Source organism: Lithobates pipiens, unplaced genomic scaffold (assembly GCF_037356315.1).
Source record: "Lithobates pipiens isolate NorthernLeopardFrog02 unplaced genomic scaffold, aLitPip1_a1.2 Scaffold_18, whole genome shotgun sequence".
Classification (NCBI taxonomy): Eukaryota; Metazoa; Chordata; class Amphibia; order Anura; family Ranidae; genus Lithobates; species Lithobates pipiens.
Genome location: NW_027507758.1, coordinates 332,688,875 through 332,707,562, shown reverse-complemented (window position 1 = coordinate 332,707,562; position 18,688 = coordinate 332,688,875). Strand labels below are relative to the sequence as shown.

Genomic DNA, 18,688 nt, shown 5'->3' with positions numbered 1-18,688 from the left:
CCTATTTACACTGTGATCAGCCGTGATTGGACACGGCTGATCATGTGGTAAAGAGTCTCCGTCGGAGACTCTTTACCGAGATCTTAGTTGCAGGGTGTCAGACTGACACCCCGGAACAACGATCGCCGCGATGCGCGCCCCCGGGGGCGCGCAGCGGCTCATAATCCTGAGGACGTCATATGACGGCCGATCAGGATTATGAAACCACTTTGCCGCCGTCAATTTGTAATAGGGCGGGCGGCAAGTGGTTAATAACTGTATCGTACATTATGTGAATACCATGTTTTCGTGAGGATAGGAATTAGTTTGATGGCAAGAACACTTGATAACATGTCTGGTTCCATGCTGAAAACTTTAGGTTTAGGTACCTAAACAGAAATTAATACTTTCTACAAACATCCCACTTCACTAGTGTGTATTGGAAGCCGTGACGGTTTTCAGAGAGATCATCACTGTTGGGTGATGGAATAGAACTATTACAGTAGAGTGCTTCCCTACCCTAGGACACCCCTGCCCTATGTTCCCTCCTTGCAAGCCTAACAATTACTGTAACATTAACCTTCCTTGTAGCCCTAACCCTACTTCAAGAAATCCTCAATGTAGCCTCTTGTTTGCGTGACATTTCTCATGTCAAGTTTTTTTTTTTCGCAAGACAAACTTTCCTGCGTCATAAGATACTGGTCCCTATGTCCTGGCTCTGGAAACTCCTGCTTTGTTTTATTAAGACTACTGAGAAACATACAGATTAACATCCCATATCTAAAATAGCCTTGCCCAGTAGTGACATAGAAGGTACTTAAGTTTTATAGGGCTCTAAGAACACAGTTTTCTTCAAGTAACGTTGTTTAACATATGGCCAACCGCTACTGTAAATAGAACATGGGCCAGTCAAAAAAACCATCACACAGTGAGCAATCTTGAACAATAACCCAAACAATAGCTTAAAAGCCTGTCCTTTAACTCGTGTGCTTGGCAAGCATTTGACTACACCAAAAACCACTTGAGGACAACAATAGAATGTCTGGCAAGCTAACAGATTAATAAAGCCATGACAATTACTACACATGGAGACGGGAACTTGTCAGGTGGCTGAAAATGTCATTCTCAGTGCCCGTACCAGTCATTGAAAACCCAAGCCCACCCTCTCACACCACAGCCAATTAAAATCCAATGCATCCAGCTGTAAAAACTGAAGAAGCCATCATTCCCAATGAAAAAGATAAAAAACTATAGAAAACAAATTGCTTTTCTCCAAGCTTTACATTATTGATTATGTTTTTTGTTGTTATGTTGTTATGTTATGTTATGTTATGTTATGTTATGTTATGTTATGTTATGTTATGTTGTTATGTTATGTATTTTCAAACAATTGTTTTTAGGTTCTAGGCCCTGCTTTACGGAGAAAACATCCCCATCTCGGTTATGATCCAGCTAAGTACTTTGTTTCTCAAGTGAAATCTTACCTGAGGATAATGGTATGCATTCCACCATACCATGAACTTTTGGAAACTGCTTCAGGGTATGTCAGCTGTAGTAATTGTTGAGACATCTTCTTGTACTTTTTGTATTTATTGCTGCAAATGATTTGTCTTGTGGTAACAGTGTGATTATATTCTGAACTAGCATTACTCTGCAGGTCTGTTTGTGATACCATCATTGTGCAGTTACTGCTGAGGGTTAGATTATAAAACAACTTTATACATCATGGGACACAGAGTTAGGCTAATATTCATTACCTGCTGGGTTATACTTCATCTCCAGGTGAATGGACAATGTTAGACCAAAGGTCATTAGACAGGAATAGATCACCTATATAACCCCTCCCATACAGGAAGTACTTCAGTTTTCTACCAGTGTCTGCAGGGTGCATGTTCGTTCGCAAGAGCGCCGCTGGGCTCAGCAGTTTACTTGGCGGCCATGGCGCAACATGGCTTCGCCGCACAGGCGCCATAGCCTTTATCTCAGCGTATGAAGATTTGCGTCATACGCAAATACAGCCACTCCTGTTCACCAGGACCGCATACGCACGCTCAGAACATTCTGGTGCATAGCCAGCTTATTTAAGTTGTGTATGCCAAGCATGCAGTGCTTCCAGAAGGCAGCTGTGGGACACAGATCAGGCTCTGAACCAGGCATTTTCAGCGGTTCATTTTCTCCTTACCCAGGTCACGTGAGTTACCAGGTGTTGCTTGGTGGGCTAAAAGTGCTTAGCACAATTGTTGCATAGGGGCTTGGTGAGCCCTATTAAAGGGTCTCCCTTCTGAGGTGTGTTAATACTACACCCAGGTATTCCCTTTTTGTGGCTAGTAAATGTCTTCAAAAAAGAAGACTGGGACAAACAATACAGGGAAGGGCTTACCTATGTCATCAGTAGTTCCTGATGAACCTAGTTGTATCCCTTATAATGTATCCCCTGAAGGACCAGAGGTTTCTGGGCAATCTGAGCTACTGCGCCTATCTGGGATTGTGCCTACAGTCATTAAGGATGATCTGTCTTTATCACTAAGGATGAAATGTCCTCAGCCCTAGCCGGGTTAGAGCCCAAGATTGCTGGCATGATTGCCTCCATCCCGCAGGATGGCAAGAAGCATGACAGATCCCCCTCCACAAAGCCTCCTAGTCTGGAGCAGGAATAGGTTGAGGATGGGGAAGAGGTTAAAGCTTGGGATTCTGTGGATGGCCTGGCGGATGAGTCTGCTTACGAGCAATCCGGACAAAAAGATATCCAGTTGGTGTCTGCCTCTCGCTCACAGAGACTTTTGATCCTGACTCTAATCAAAATGGTTTGTTCTGCCTTTAAGTTGCCTCTTGCAGAGGTTACTGAGCCATCCTCTTTGGGATCCCTGAGGCCTCTTCAGGCCACACAGACTTTCCCCTTACACCCTCTGTTGGAACAGGCGGTGTATGCTGATTGGGAACATCCTGACAGGATTTTTGTTCCACCTAAGAGGTTTTCCCTTTTAAACCCCATGCATGAAAAGTTTGCTAAGAAGTGGAGCATGCCAGCCTTAGATGTGCAGCAGTCCCTTCCTTAAACAAGAACTTGACTTGTACGGTAGATAAAGCACAGGGCTTGAAAGACCCTGTTGACAAGAAATTGGAGTCATTATTAAATGAGCAGATGTTGCAGCAATTGGTATCTGCCAGTCCGTAAAGGATCAGACCAGACGGCCTGACAGGCCTAACCAGGGGGATGATCTGCCTGAAAATAAGGCAGATATTCCTCAAGCTCTGTGTTTTGCTGTTGACGCCTTAAAGGATTCAATACAGCAGGTTTCTCGTTTGACTCTGTTGTCTGTACATATGCGCATACTTTTGTGGCTTAAGAACCGGTCAGCTGAGCTTCAGCCAAGCTTCCTTGAATCTTCCTTGTAAAAAGTTATTGCCAGATTTCCCCTTTCATGGGGAACGTTTATTTGGTGATCATTTGGACAAAGTTTCTGTGAAGAAAAGCACCAGGCGTTCCTCGTTTAAAACCTCAGGGATTGTTTCCTCAAATGTCAGTAAAACCAGGGCCAGAAAAAGCCCTGGGTCCAAAATTCTTCTAAACCCAGCACAAAGCTTTCCTTTTGAGGGGATGCCCCCACTCCATCTGGTGGTGGGAAGGTTGCTGCACTTTGCGGAAATTTTGAGAGCAATAGTTCAGGACAAGTGGTTTGCCTCAAATATATCCCGCGGTTACAAGCTGGAGTTGCGGGGAGTTCCCCCTCAGGTTTTTAAGATTCAGCGTTTATGGTGAGAGCTCATTCTACCAGGGGTGTAGGAACCTCCTTTGCTTTTCGCCATCAGGTATCTGTGGCTCAGATTTGTAAGCCTGCTACTTGGTCTTCAGTGCATACATTCACAAAATTTTATCAAGTGGATGTTCGAGCAAAGGAGGATTTGGCTTTTGGCCGCAGTGTACTGTGGGCTGCTGTATAAGGTCTGATGGCTATTGTTTGGCAGGGTGTCTCCCTCCCTTCAAGGCTATTACTCTGGGACATCCCACCAGGTAATGAATATTAGCCTAACTCTGTGTCCCATTATGTATGAAAAAGAAAATAAGATTTTTTCATCATACTTACCTGTAAAATCCTATTCTTTGAGTACATCATGGGACATAGAGGTCCCTCCCCTCTTTTTGAGGTTTCATTGCTTGCTACAAAACTGAAGTACTTCCTGTATGGGAGGGGTTATATAGGGGATCACTTCCTATCTTGGTCTACCAGTGGCCATTCACCTGGAGATGAAGTATAACCCAGCAGTTAATGAATATTAGCCTAAATCTGTGCCCCATGATGTACTCAAAGAAAGGGATTTTACAGGTAAGTATGATGAAAAAATCCTATTTTTTGTGGATTTGTTTCTATATACTATACATACCATTTAATTATCTCAGTAGCAGGTCACTGACTTGCTGCTTAAGTCTAAATCATATGTTTCTCTGCAGAAAATATCCAGGATTTTTAAGTGGTTGTCAGCTAATTTGGATTGACAGCTGGTCACAAGATGCTATCAACAGAGAAGCCAAATACTACATAATGCAACACAAGATTATGGAGACCCACGCTGAGGAGACACGGTATGTCTGCAGCTTATTTGTTATTATAAATAAATTACAGCTCATGGAAAATACATTGCATTATTAATGTGGATTTGTACAGAACAATATTTTTTTTAGTGTTAAAGTGTATGTAATCCCTAACAATTGACTTTTCCTAATTGCTCCCTTTTGGTCTGTTAAATGTACAATGGAAAATGTTTTGTTGTATTTGTTCAATAAGTGCAAAAAAGTACCTGTTGATCATGCTAGAAATTTAAATCTGCCCTGTGCTGTCTGTACACTTCATGTATTAGCTCAAGGTGTCTAATTAGGCCTCCCAGTTCTTATCTTGGGACTTCATCACAATTAATCTCTGTTTTGTGGAGAATATGATAGAAGGAAAGTTTGAATACTTTAGCAATATAAAACTGGGCAGGGCTGACATCACACAGCCCACAAAAATGCTTTGTGCTGTCAGCCCACAAAAAGATCAAAGTTGCAGCTAATTGGCGGCAACCACTGATTGGTAGAAATTTTTCCAACACATTCCTTCTGTAGAAATTGAATAAACAATTGGCTTCTCTTGAGTGAGAGAGCCCACACACTGATTGAAATTCTATGCGTGTATGGCCAACTTTAGGAGTGCATTTTTGACAGATCAGCAGGAATTTTTGCATACTTGCATGGTATTTAAAGGGATAAGACATTAGAAAATGTGCATGTGCTATTGCAAAGATGTACCGCAAATGTCTTATTGTTGCTTACAATTTTTTGTATTATGTTTTCAGAGAGAAAATAGCATTGGCTGTTTCCTTGATTCATAGTTATATGCTCCAAGAAAATAATCAAGTTCCATGGGCTGGACATTGCAATTCCGAAATTTCTATGAATTCGGCAAACGATCCTAAATTAGATATTTTACAGTCTAATCTATGCCAATATCATCTTCCACATTGCAGAGATATTGTTCAGGTATAAAACAAATATGTACACATACATGCTTATAAATGTCACTCTCTATTAGCAGCCAGTAATGTTTCCATCCTAAAGCGCAACTAAAAGGCTAACTCCACCTTTTGCATTATTTCACAGTTACACCTGTGAAAAATTGGGCACCCCAAATCCTAGACAATCTAGACCCCTGGTACCCAAACTGCGGCACAGGGGGGCACATGCAGCCCTTTGACACTAATGAGGCCCACAGGGTTCCTGCAAACAGTAGTGTTGTTTTTTTCTTACCTAGCTTGATGAGGTGCTGTCAGTGGAGAAAAATATTATGTTAACTGATTTCTAGTAGTGAAGTAACCTGTTTTATTTATGTCATACTATGTTACTTTTTCTCTCTTGTCTATCCGTCTTTTTTTCTTTTTAATGTTGCGCAAGTCAGTTTTACGGTATTAAGGAGGCTGTAGGGAACACAAATGTGAAAACACTGATTTTTAAATAGGCAATAATAGCAGTGACCCCCCAAGTCTATGAGACTTAGTTCACACTAGTGCAAATTGGATGCAGATTTCCCCACATCCAATTCGCATGACAGGAGATGGAACCAGTTCACATATCTCCATGGCGACTCTGAAGCGTCTTGCACAGAGTTCCTGTGTGTCTTTGGCTCAGTTTCAGGGCCCAATTGCAGGCAAAAATGTTATCGGTCTTGAGGCTCTCTATATCACGAGAGTTGACCAACACTGATCTAGCGATCTTAGCCCTTGTACACATGGTCTGACATTCCGTCGGATTTTGTACGACGGATTTTGTCCGAAACTTTGTTGCATACACACGGTCGGACAAAGTTGTCGGAAAATCCGATCGTTCGTAACGTGATGACGTTATTTAGTTACGACGGGACTACGTTCAGGCTAGTAGCCAATAGCTTTGGTCTAGGAATTTGATCTGAGCATGCGTGACACTTTGTCCGATCGAAATTCCCTACAAACGATTGGACAAAGTCCGATCGGATCATGTTGTTGGAAATTTTTTATATCCAGCTATCAAACTTTGTTGGTCGGACATTCCGACGGAAAAAGTCTGATTAGGCCCAAACACGGTCGGATTATCCGACAACGCGGTCCAATCGGACATTTCCATCAGAATGTCTGACCATGTGTAAAAGGGCTTAGAGGATGAAGGCTGCAAAACTCCAGAAGTCAATTTGCCCTTTATGATATCAGATGCTAGGCCTTTATCTCGTACTGTAAAAACTGTTCCAATTACCTGCATTACTATCGAATATGGTTTTATCTGTGTTTTTCCAATGCAGGAAAGACTGAAGCTCCAAATTTCAAAGGAAAGCACAGCAGCAAAGGACAAGGTTTTTATTGGTCCAAACGTATTGCAGTTATTTTTGGATAGCTTTAGAAGTATATTCCTGAAGAAAACTGAAGAACATTACAGCACAAATAAACAGTTAACGTAAGTCACACTATGTTTTACAATTAAAATACAAGGTACAAGTAGATAGACTTTAGGGGAATCAACTTGGGTACACAAATAAGACTTTCCAAAGAGTAGAAAGATAAATTCTGAAATTCACTGGGCTTTTGAAGAGAATAGCAGTAAAGGAGCTACAATTTCTGACTTAATTTGAAACATGCAGGCTCCATAGCTGTCATCCTGTTCCCAGCCATTAATATAACGCAAACTCGCAGGGCAGACATTCAGACTTTTAGAATTCCTCTTCTTTCAGACTGCTTGCTTGTTCCTGGTAACATACTAAGTCCTGAAACAGGTATCATAATGGTAGCCTTGGAACTTGCACCCTTAAGAGATATTGTTGCACTGGTAGCTCTCATACATATATCTTTACAGGCTCATTTTAAAGCTCCATATGGATATGACAGAAGCAAAATAAAGATCAATGTAAAATACACCTTGAAAAAATCTTTACAAATACACTTCTTCAAGCTGAGAAACAACTTCCTAGTAAATTTTATTTTTGCATGGCAGCTCAATAAGTGCATGCCCCACTAGATTTCAAAAGCCTATGCTTTTGCTGAATCCAAGCACAGAAACGTGGATAAGAGTGTTTTAGCCTACTGGACCTCATCATCAGGAGACTGGTATTTCTGGACAGAATATGAGTTGCTACAGGAGTGATTAAGAGTTTATTTTCTTCAGTTTACCCAGATGTCAGTTTAACATTTAGAGAAGCGTATCTGTGTGCCTTTCCGAGGATCTTTGCACAATGTGGATTTAATGCTAACAAAATAATAATATAGAATTGTTCCTAAACTTTAAAAAATATTGCAATAAATGATCAAAAACCACTATGATTTGCAGTTACAGTATATGAGACTATCACCCTTGAAGTTGGACCTTTAAATATAAAAATATTTTAGGTCAAAGCTAAATAACTAATTGAAAATATACAGGAGCACTAAAAACATGGGACTAGTGAGTAAAGTAATTTACATACACAGCATTTTTTAATACTTGTAATGTAAACAGTTTAAATGAATTAAGCATTAACTAACTAATGGCAATAATGTATTTAAAAAGTTATTTTGCAATGTTTTCTTAAGAACCTTCAGACTTTAAAGACATCATGGGTATTCAGACCTCTTGAGATTATGCTTTGCTTTCTTTCCACAGATGCGTACTTGAGACACTTGATAACACTCGAATGGATGTAAAGAAAACTCAAGAAGCAATTGATATCCTAGAAAAAAAATACAGTGAAGCACAAATTATTGCTGCAGACATTTTAAATAAACTTATTACAAAGACTTCCATTTTGGAGAGATTGAAAGCCACATTGGGTGAGCCATTTGATAAGCTCTTCAATTATTACATTGTAAATAATTTAGCATTGTGGACTTGAAAGCACTAATCACATCTAAGATTGTACAAAAAACTATGTTTGAACATCTGTATGTTTTTGTCTTTGTAATAAATGTTAATAGAAACCATTTCAAGGGTTACCCATGAACCTTGTCAGTAAACTAGTAGTGTAATAACATTGATTTCACACGCAGCGGGCCATAGATATCTTATTTCTGACCCTGATTTAGGAATGCATGTTTTCTTTAGGGTCCGTACACACTGGTTTAAAAAAACGCTGCTCCTAGAGGAATTTAAAGTTTTGCCTGTAGAAGCAACTAAAGTTATACTATGTGTCCATGAGCATTATTAGGTTGTTTAGAGGCATATTTTATGCTCAGCGTTTAGAGGCAGCAAGAAACCCTTCTGTTTTGCTTTTGGGATTGGTTTTTCTGGCAGAAAAATAAACATAAATGCTCCTAAAAGCTGCTAAAGGCTAGTAAAAAAAATGCTCAAAATTTGTGTTTTTTTCTGCAAAGAGCACTGGCGTTTTTTTAACCACTTAACAACCATGCTATAGCCGAATGACGGCTACAGCGCAGCTCGATAACAATGGGAGGGCGTACTATGACGTCCTCCCAGAAACAAAAAAAAATCTTGATATTGCAAAGAATTGTGGGAAAAAAATTACAACTTCAAAAAACTCGCCATGCCTCTTACTAAATACCTTCACATGTCTATTTTCCCAAAAGGGGTCATTTGGGGGTACTTGTACTTTCCTGGCTTGTTAGGGTCTCAAGAAATGAGATAGGCCATCAGCACTTCAGGTGTGATCAATTTTCGGAGACTGGCACCATAGTTTGTGGACTCTATAACTTTCACAAAGACCAAATAATATACACAATTTGGCTTATTTTTAACAAAGATATGTAGCAGTATTGGCCAAATTTTATTTTGGCCAAAATTTATGAAGAAAAATTACTAATTTACAAAATTGTATAACAAAAACAAAGAAAAATGCTTTTTTTTTTTACAGAATTTTTGGTATTTTTCATTTATAGAGCAAACAATAAAAAACCCAGCAGTGATTAAATACCAATAAAAGAAAGCTCTATTTGTGTGAATAAAAGGACAAACATTTCATATGGGTACAGTGTTGCATGATTGAGTAATTGTTATTCAAAATGTGAGAGCACTGAAAGCTGAAAATTGGTCTGGTTAGGAAAGGGGTTTAAGTGCCCAGTGGGTAAGTGGTGAAGCCAATGTGCATGGACCCTTAGTGCAGCTTTTCTCAAAATGTCTATGCGGAAGGAACCCTTGAAAAAATTTTGAGATCTCGGGGACCCCCTGAAATTATTTTGTCGTTTACATCTCACAGAATGTTAGTGTGATCAGGGAGTTTTAAATATCAAAATAGATAAAAGAATAAATATTCAGTTTAGATTTTTAATGTGAAACGGGTGTGTTTTTATGCAAAAATGCTTAATTTTAGGTCATCTCATGTTTGTCTTTTTTCTAGTCAGTGTATTGTTGATGATGAGAAGAATTTTCCTCAGGCAGTTATTTTTCAGGCATACAGACTTTGTTGTCATCTAACAGTTGTACACCTGTAGAAAGGAAATATTATTTGAAAAAAATGTCCAGAAAAACTGGAAATAATTTATTAGCTAAAGCCTTAGGCCGCGTACACACGGGCGGATTGTCTGCCTAACTAAGTTCGTCAGACAATCCGACAGACAGTCCGTTCAACTTTTGAATGAACGGACTTGACCACACACGATGAACAGACAGTCCGCTGAAAGCTTGCGCGATGACGTGTACAGCACGTACGACGGGACTAGAAATACGACGTCCAATACACTGCAATGCAACCTTCGGCGTGTAAATCCTTTCTGAGCATGCGCCATACTTAGTCCGTCCAACTTGCCTACACACGAGCGGACTGTCCGCTGAAACCAAGTTTGGACGGACAAAATTACGGAAATTCCGAAAGACTTAGTCCGTCAGACTGTCCGCTGAAAAAGTCCGCTGAAGTCCACACACGAGCGGATTGTCCGCTGAAACACGGTTCAGCGGACTAAGTTGGGCAGACAATCCGCCCGTGTGTACGCGGCCTTAGTGAAGTCTCACTCGCTGATGTCATTTAGTATTGTGGTGGGACCCTGATAACCTGTTTACGATCAAAAAAGAAGCAGAATTGATGGACCACTAGGTCCATTTTTGTCATCTTTCTTCCATGTCTCTAGTTTGGATTTCCACTAAGTTCTAAAACAATCGAAATTCTGTAGTGGGGTGAACGTTTCCTGCTTATTCTCAGTGTAATCATAAATGAATGGTTGTACATCTAACATTACAAAGTAAATTTTTTCTATTTACTTGTTAATCAGGTCTTGGAGATGAAACTCTTCAAATATTTTTGTCACAAAATGAAAATGAATTAGACAATTTTCAAGAGGATGATGACTTATTAAAGGAAGGTATAGTGTATACTTTTTCATGTGTTTTTGTATTTCCTTATACTCATATTATTATGGTATTTAGTGAGCAGTAAAGTGATTAAATGATATAGATAAACACATTGCCCTTTAAAAAAATTGTAAATAGAGACACAACCTTTTATTTTAAATGCAGGAGATGATTTCAATATTTACAAGTTGTGTCGTTGAGGCCATGGTATAGGGCAGTGCAAATCTTCTTTAATTAAAAGAACATGTCTATGAATCTCAATAGCTCAAGCTCAAATTAATACACATAGCTAAATTATCAAAGAAAAAAAACAATCCTCCTAACCCTCTCTGCTTGCTAGTTTCACTTAAAGAGAGACAATCTGAAAATATCCTTGCTGTACTGTTTTGTTTTTAGAAAACCCATAATTCTTTGTGACACCAGTGTCATGTGTGTACATCATATTAAATATCAACAATGCAATGGGCAAAAAAAATGCTTTCTATAATGTGACTAAACTGTAGTATTCACAACCACAGTGAGGGGCTCTGAATGATTATCCAGTTTCCATGTGACGCAATATGGACTTACTCCTATGCTAGGATAAATTGTACAATGTACAGTGCCTTGCAAAAGTATTCGGCCCCCTTGAACTTTTAAACCTTTTGCCACATTTCATTTTTCAAATATAAAGATATAAAATTAAATTTTTTGTGAAGAATCACCAACAAGTGGGACACAATTGTGAAGTGGAACGAAATCTATTGGATATTTTAAACTTTTTTAGCAAATAAAAAAGTGAAAAGTGGTGCGTGCAAAATTATTCGGCCACTTTACTTTCAGTGCAGCAAACTCACTCCAGAAGTTCAGCGAGGATATCTGAATGATTCAATGTTGTCCTAAATGACTGATGGTGATAAATAGAATCCACCTGTGTGTAATCAAGTCTCTGTATAAATGCACCTGCTCTGTGATAGTCTCAGGGTTCTGTTGAAAGCGCAGAGAGCATCATGAAGACCAAGGAACACACCAGGCAGGTCCGTAATACTGTTGTGGAGAAGTTTAAAGCCGGATTTGGATACAAAAAGATTTCCCAAGCTTTAAACATCCCAAGGAGCACTGTGCAAGCGATCATTTTGAAATGGAAGGAGTATCAGACCGCTGCAAATCTACCAAGACCTGGCCGCCCCTCTAAACTTTCAGCTCAGACAAGAAGACTGATCAGAGATGCAGCCAAGAGGCCCATGATCACTCTGGATGAACTGCAGAGAACTACAGCTGAGGTGGGAGAATCTGTCCATAGGACAACAATCAGTCGTACACTGCACAAATCTGGCCTTTATGGAAGAGTGGCAAGAAGAAAGCCATTTCTCAAAGATATCCATAAAAAGTCTTGTCTAAAGTTTGCCACAAGCCACCTGGGAGACACACCAAACATGTGGAAGAAGGTGCTCTGGTCAGATGAAACCAAAATCCAACTTTTTGCCCACAATGCAAAACGATATGTTTGGTGTAAAAGCAACACAGCTCATCACCCTCAACACACCATCCCCACTGTCAAACATGGTGGTGGCAGCATCATGGTTTGGGCCTTGTTTTCTTCAGCAGGGACAGGGAAGATGGGTAAAATTGAGGGGAAGATGGATGCAGCCAAATACAGGACCATTCTGGATGAAAACCTGTTGGAGTCTGCAAAAGACCTGAAACTGGGATGGAGATTTATCTTCCAACAAGACAATGATCCCAAACATACAGCAAAATCTACAAAGGAATGGTTCACAAATAAACGTATCCAGGTGTTAGAATGGCCAAGTCAAAGTCCAGACCTGAATCCAATCGAGAATCTGTGGAAAGAGCTGAAAACTGCTGTTCACAAACGCTCTCCATCCAACCTCACTGAGCTCGAGCTGTTTTGCAAGGAAGAATGGGCAAGAATTTCAGTCTCTCAATGTGCAAAACCAATAGAGACATACCCCAAGCGACTTGCAGCTGTAATCGCAGCAAAAGCTGGCTCTACAAAGTATTAACGCAAGGGGGCCGAATAATTTTGCACGCCCCAATTTTCATTTTTTTATTAGTTAAAAAAGTTTCAAAAATCCAATAGATTTCGTTCCACTTCACAATTGTGTCCCACTTGTTGGTGATTCTTCACAAAAAATAAAATGTTGTATGTTTATGTTTGAAGCCTGAAATGTGGCAAAAGGTTGAAAAGTTCAAGGGGGCCGAATACTTTCGCAAGGCACTGTATTTACAGATTTACAATCTCTGCTTATTGTTTTTCTCTTTAAGACAGTACATGTATGGAAACGGTATAATGGCTGATGATGATTGAGATGTAATGCTTATTTGTTCAGTAAAATAGTTTCAGTTAAAAAAAACAAAAACAAAAAACTGTAGTATTCACAAATTCAGCATGCTCTATAAAGACATTTTTTCACTTCAATTCCTTTTTTTTAATAATTGAAAAACAAGCAAAGCTATGTTGTACTGTACTTTTTACCAGTGTTGTATAACCGAGTAATTTTGGTTGCAAGCTTTTCTAACCAAAAATTAAAAAAATGTAATACATTTTGCCATTTTTTTTTTTTTTAAGAATGTGATTTAACAGGTACTCCAATTACACTCCAATTACATGCCAATTACACTGGTGTTAATTTACTAAAGGAATAGAGATTGTTCACTTAGCTTTGTGGTTGACGTTAAGCTGCATCCACTTTGAATACCTAATCATGTGCAAGGAAAAAAAAAAAAAAAAAAAACATTTTTCTTGCATGTGACTGAAAGATTAAGCCTTCACTTCTTTAGTAAATTAACTCCACTTTCATTTAAAATTCTCATAAATTATCTGACCCCCCCTTCCATGCCTTTGGCAGCAGCCAGATATAAAAAGAAACAATAGTAAAAAAACATCTAGATTTACAAAAGTATTGCTGCACACAGTACTAGTATATACTGTAAGTAACATGTATTCTTTACATTATAAACTGAGTATTACTTTTTTCCTGGTAAATCCTAGATAATAATGATGAATATGATGATGCATTTAACCGCATGAAGGAGGCCAGTAAAAAATCCTACCTTCAGGATGTCACGCAAAAGACAGAGAAAGCAGCAGATGAACTGAACGAGCGAAAGAAAAATCTGCAAATTGTGAAAAATGAGGTACATCTTTATTTTTACATATTTTATCAATATGAGATAAATAAAAACAGAGAACACAAAGCCACAGCATCGCATTAAAATCGGCTTTTAACATTTTTATTTTATTTACGCCCTTATCCTCTATCCTGTTGCCGCCACTTCACAGCAAATACTGTCAATATGTATCGCATAGCAAAAACAGCAAAATGACACTTAAAGTGGTTATAACGTTTTTGTTTTTTTCCCTTTGAAATAATAAACACGTCACCTTCACCTGAAATAATAAACACGTCACCTTCACCTGGTTTTGCACAGAGCAGCCAGATCCTCCTCTTCTCAGGTCCCCTGCTGGCGCTTTTGGCCCCTCCCCTTTGCTGACTGCCCCCAGAGCAAGTTGCTTTCTCTGGGGGCACTCGTGCATGCTCTTTCACGAGCAGCCTCTGTGTGTCTATGGGAAACACAGAGCATGGCTCAGTCCCGCCCCCTGCTCCCTCCTCACTGGCTGTGATTGACAGCAGCAGACGATTCCTTCTGCTGTATCACAGTCAATGAGACAAAAAATAATCTCAGCGCTCGTTTGAGGAGAGACCCTGGAGGTGTACACAGATCAAATAAATGTGATTAATAAAGTCTCTCAATAGGAGGGACAAAGTCCATAGCAACAGTCTCTAAGATGAAGAGGGAGAGGAATCCATGTACCATCACTAAGGGCAGCCAGTGTGAAGAGCTAGAAGCAGTCTCTGCAATGCAATAAAGGAAAAGAGTGCAGTATTGGTAAACCATTTAATAAGTCAAAAGTAAAACTACTCACAAAGGGAGCATAAACACAAGCATGATAGTAATCCTGCAGCAAAATCCAGAGGTGTTTTTTCTCCTAAACGTCTGTGTCTCTGAAGTGCAGCCATTGGCCTGAGGAAGGAACAAGCATGCTCCAAATGCAAAGCCACCTCCTCTCACCCTACACCCGGAAGTGAAGTCATCTCCGATCGTCCCTGTGTTCCCTGCTGTTCTCATAGGCTGCGAATGCTGGAATACACCTGCACGAGCTGTCAGCTGCACTTCAGAGACACGGACGTTTAGGAGAAAAACCACCTCCGAATTTTGCTGCAGGATTACTATCACAATTGTGTTTATCCCTAGTAGTAGTAGTTTTACTTTTGACTTATTAAATGGTTTACCAATACTGCACTTAGAGGCGCTGTGTTTCTTTTCATTTGTCACAGCCAATGAGGAATGAGAGGGCCCAGAGATGTGCTGCTCTCGTACACATCACTGAATCGCACTCAGGCTTGGGTAAGTATTAGGGGAGTGGTTGGAGCTGCACACTGAAGGTTTAAACTTTCACGCTTTACAACCACTTTAAGTCTGGTTCACACAGGTATTTTTTGTTTTGTTTTGTTCAATCCAGTGGGAAGCTTGAGGAGCTTGCAAGGGGCTTGCTGTACTAACTATGTGATGTTAGTACAACGGTCTCCCCACTGAGCTTTTGTGTTCTGATAGGAGCATTGCCCCCCGACGACCCCTGCTGCTGTGTCACAGCCCATGAGACAAAAAATTATCTCAGCGCTCGTTTGAGGAGAGACCCTGGAGGTGTAAAAGATCAAATAAATGTGATTAATAAAGTCTCTCAATAGGAGGGACAAAGTCCATAGCAATAGTATGTTCTTATTTAACCACAAATCAACCTTTAGCTGTCTATTTATATTTATTTACCATATATTTTATTTATATTCTTTTTGTATGTTAAAAAAAATTCCTGCAAAATTTAAAAAAGGCACTTTTGTCATTTGCAATTATCTGTGTCATGCTTGGTGCCAGAAGCTTCAGTACAAATGGGGCAAATTGTAGAATAAAATGTATACTTTTTAAATTACACTAACATTACCTATTTTAAAACTAAAGCCGCGTACACACGGGCGGACTGTATGGCCTACTTAGTCCGTCGAAACACATTTCAGCGGACAGTCCACTCGTGTGTGGGCTTCAGCGGACTTTTTCAGCGTGCAGTCCGGCGTACTAAGTATTTCGGAATTTTCGAAATTCTGCCCATCATACTTTGGTTTCAGCGGACAATCTGCTCGTCAGTAGGCTAGTTCGACGGACTAAGAATGGCGCATGCTCAGAAAGGATTTACACGGCGGAAGGTTGCATTGCTGTGTATTCGACTTCCTATTTCTAGTCCCGTCGTACGTGCTGTACACGTCATCGCGCAAGCTTTCGACGGACTGTCCGTTCATTCGAAAGTAGGACGGACTGTCCGTCGGATTGTATGACGGACTAAGTAGGCCATACAGTCCGCCCGTGTGTACGCGGCTTTAGACAGGTCCTTATAGAAAAAACACATGCATTTTTTTGTGAGACAAAATTTCCAAAAGAGTCTTGTTTGTCCTACAAAAAAATAAATGAATAATACAAGTTCCCGAAAAAATGTATGTAGATTTATGCAACCGATAAGGGGGGAAACTTGTGGGTCACAAAAAATTCTGGTTACGTTTTTGTACACAGTAGACAGTGCTTACAAGTTTAATTGAGCTCCATAAACAGTTATTTTATTTTCAAAGCTGAACATCCATACCTGCTGTGTTAGGTTATAAACTTTATGGTTTCCTTGCAGGTGATGCATTGGTGTAGTAAGGTGGACAAACCATGTGTGGAAAGACTTTTGCGATGCCAAAACCCCCCATATCTGGTTGCCCAGGTAAGGAATAACAATTTTTCTGAAAATCAGAACAGGGTAAAAGGTGAGCTAGCAAAAAACTACTAAGGTTAGACTTTCATCTTCTATAATAGGGATAAGCTGAACACCCTCCGGTTCGGTTTGCACCAGAACCTTCGAACTGACCTAAAATTCGTACAAATTTTAGAACCCTATTAAAGTCTATGGGACTCGAACGTTCGAAATCAAAAGTGCTACTTTTAAAGGCTAATATGCAAGATATTGTCCTAAAAAGGGTTTGGGGACCTGGCTCCAGGGGACATGGATCAATGCAAAATTTTTTTTTTAAATGAACGTTTTTTCGGCAGCACTGATTTTAATGACGATTAAAATGAAAAAAAGTGAAATATTCCTTTAAATATCGTGCCTGTGGGGGGTCTATAGTATGCCTGTGAAGTGGCACGTGTTTCCCGTGTTTAGAAAAGTCCCTGCACAAACTGAAATTTAATGGAAAAAAAAGTAATTTAAAACTGCTTGCGGTTTTAATGTAATGTCTAGTTCCGCCAAACCGGATGAAAATCATTGAGAAAAATGGCATGGGTAGCCCCCCCTGCCCATTACCAGCCCCTTTGGGTCTTGTACGGATATTAAGGGGAACCCCGTACCCAAATTAAAAAAAGGCCCTATATACTCAGAACAGCAGCATACAGGTGGTGCAAACAAGACAGGGACTGTGTAGGTTTGTTGTGTTAAGTAGAATCTGTTTGTAATTTTGAACTGGTACATTTTTAAAGTGTAGCTCCAGTCAAAAAATCTATTTTTAAGCTTTTTGGAAAACATATCACCCCTGTATAATTTTTTTGGCAGTCCGTCTTTTTTCATCTCACTTCCTGTTGTCTCCTTCCGTTTGCAAGTAGGAGATGTTTGTAAATTGGATGATTGAAAGTAGGGGCCTGCCCTATATGCTCTGCAGAAATGTGGCCCTAAGGTGTTGCCACAAGTTAACACTGTAAGCCCTCAAAGTGACTCTTGGTGGATGCTGGAGCGCCCTGCTGTGAACTATTATATCAAGAATTGTAATTACATGCCATTGTTGAACAGTGGTAGAAAAATTGGGCCTTTGGTGGTTGTGGTGGTGGTGCTGGTGCCACAACACTGTAAGTCCTCACAGTTACTCTCGGTGGGCGCAGGAACGGGCCTTGCTGTGAAATATTATATCAAGAATTGTAATTACATGCACCTGTTAAACAGCTCCTAAAAAATTGGGCCTTAGGCACTGGTGCTGGTGCCACGACACTGCAACCTCTCCCAGATACTCTAGTTGGAGTGCAGGAATGAGCCCTGCTGCAAAGCATTGCATCAAAAATTGTAATTACATGCCCCTGTTAAACGGGCTGAAAAATTGGGCCTTAGCCACTGGTGGCGTCACCCAGAACCAAAAATGTTCTTCCAAGCTATCAGCAGGATCATTGAGGAGGAAGAAGATAGTCAGTCAACAGGACAGGACAGTCACTCAGCATCAGCATAGGCAGTCTTGAAGGGATGTGGCATTTCAAAAAAAATTATTCTGTTACATCAGCTTCAGGTGCTTGGTAGCTGGTGGTGATCCAATACTGATTCATCTTTATGAAGGTCAATTGATCAACCGAGTCGGTGGACAGGCGCACCCTGTGATTGGTTACAAAGCCTCCAGTAGCACTGAATGTGCGTTCCAAAAGAACGCTGGATGCAGGACAGGCCAGTAGCTCAATTGCATACTGTGCAAGCTATGGCCAGTGATCCATCCTCAAGACCCTGTAAGCCAGAGGATTTTCGGTGGGAAAGGTGTCCAAGTCTGACCTTGCCCCTAGGTATTCCTGCACCATATAAATCAGACGCTGGTGATGGTTGCTGGAACAGATCATATTTTGGGGCTGCGGACTAAAAAATTGTGTGAATGCATCGGACAGCTGGCCACTGCTCCTTCTGTGACTGACCGAAGCCTCAGCAACACGTTGTACAGGACCAGGAGTTTGTAACCTCCCAGTCTCTGGGAACGCGTCGCACATACCTTTCTGCAAGGCCTCCCGGGGGTGGCTCATCCTCTGCTCCCTCTGCGATGGCAAGATAAGGTCTGCAACCTTACCCTTGTACCGTGGATCAAGGAGAGTGGCCAGCCAGTAATA

At 40.3% G+C, this 18,688-nt stretch overlaps 1 protein-coding gene across 1 annotated transcript in view; it reads left to right on the top strand.

Annotated features, from left to right (window-relative positions):
* The window catches only part of LOC143988073 (dynein axonemal heavy chain 5-like), a 310,868-nt gene that overhangs the window by 207,443 nt on the left and 84,737 nt on the right, over nucleotides 1-18,688 (top strand). The window contains exons 70-77 of the mRNA XM_077487337.1: nucleotides 1,380-1,519; nucleotides 4,430-4,561; nucleotides 5,311-5,494; nucleotides 6,783-6,934; nucleotides 8,114-8,280; nucleotides 10,669-10,758; nucleotides 13,743-13,888; nucleotides 16,482-16,565. Coding sequence (XP_077343463.1) covers nucleotides 1,380-1,519; nucleotides 4,430-4,561; nucleotides 5,311-5,494; nucleotides 6,783-6,934; nucleotides 8,114-8,280; nucleotides 10,669-10,758; nucleotides 13,743-13,888; nucleotides 16,482-16,565 — 1,095 coding nt within the window. The remainder of the gene's footprint in view (nucleotides 1-1,379; nucleotides 1,520-4,429; nucleotides 4,562-5,310; nucleotides 5,495-6,782; nucleotides 6,935-8,113; nucleotides 8,281-10,668; nucleotides 10,759-13,742; nucleotides 13,889-16,481; nucleotides 16,566-18,688) is intronic.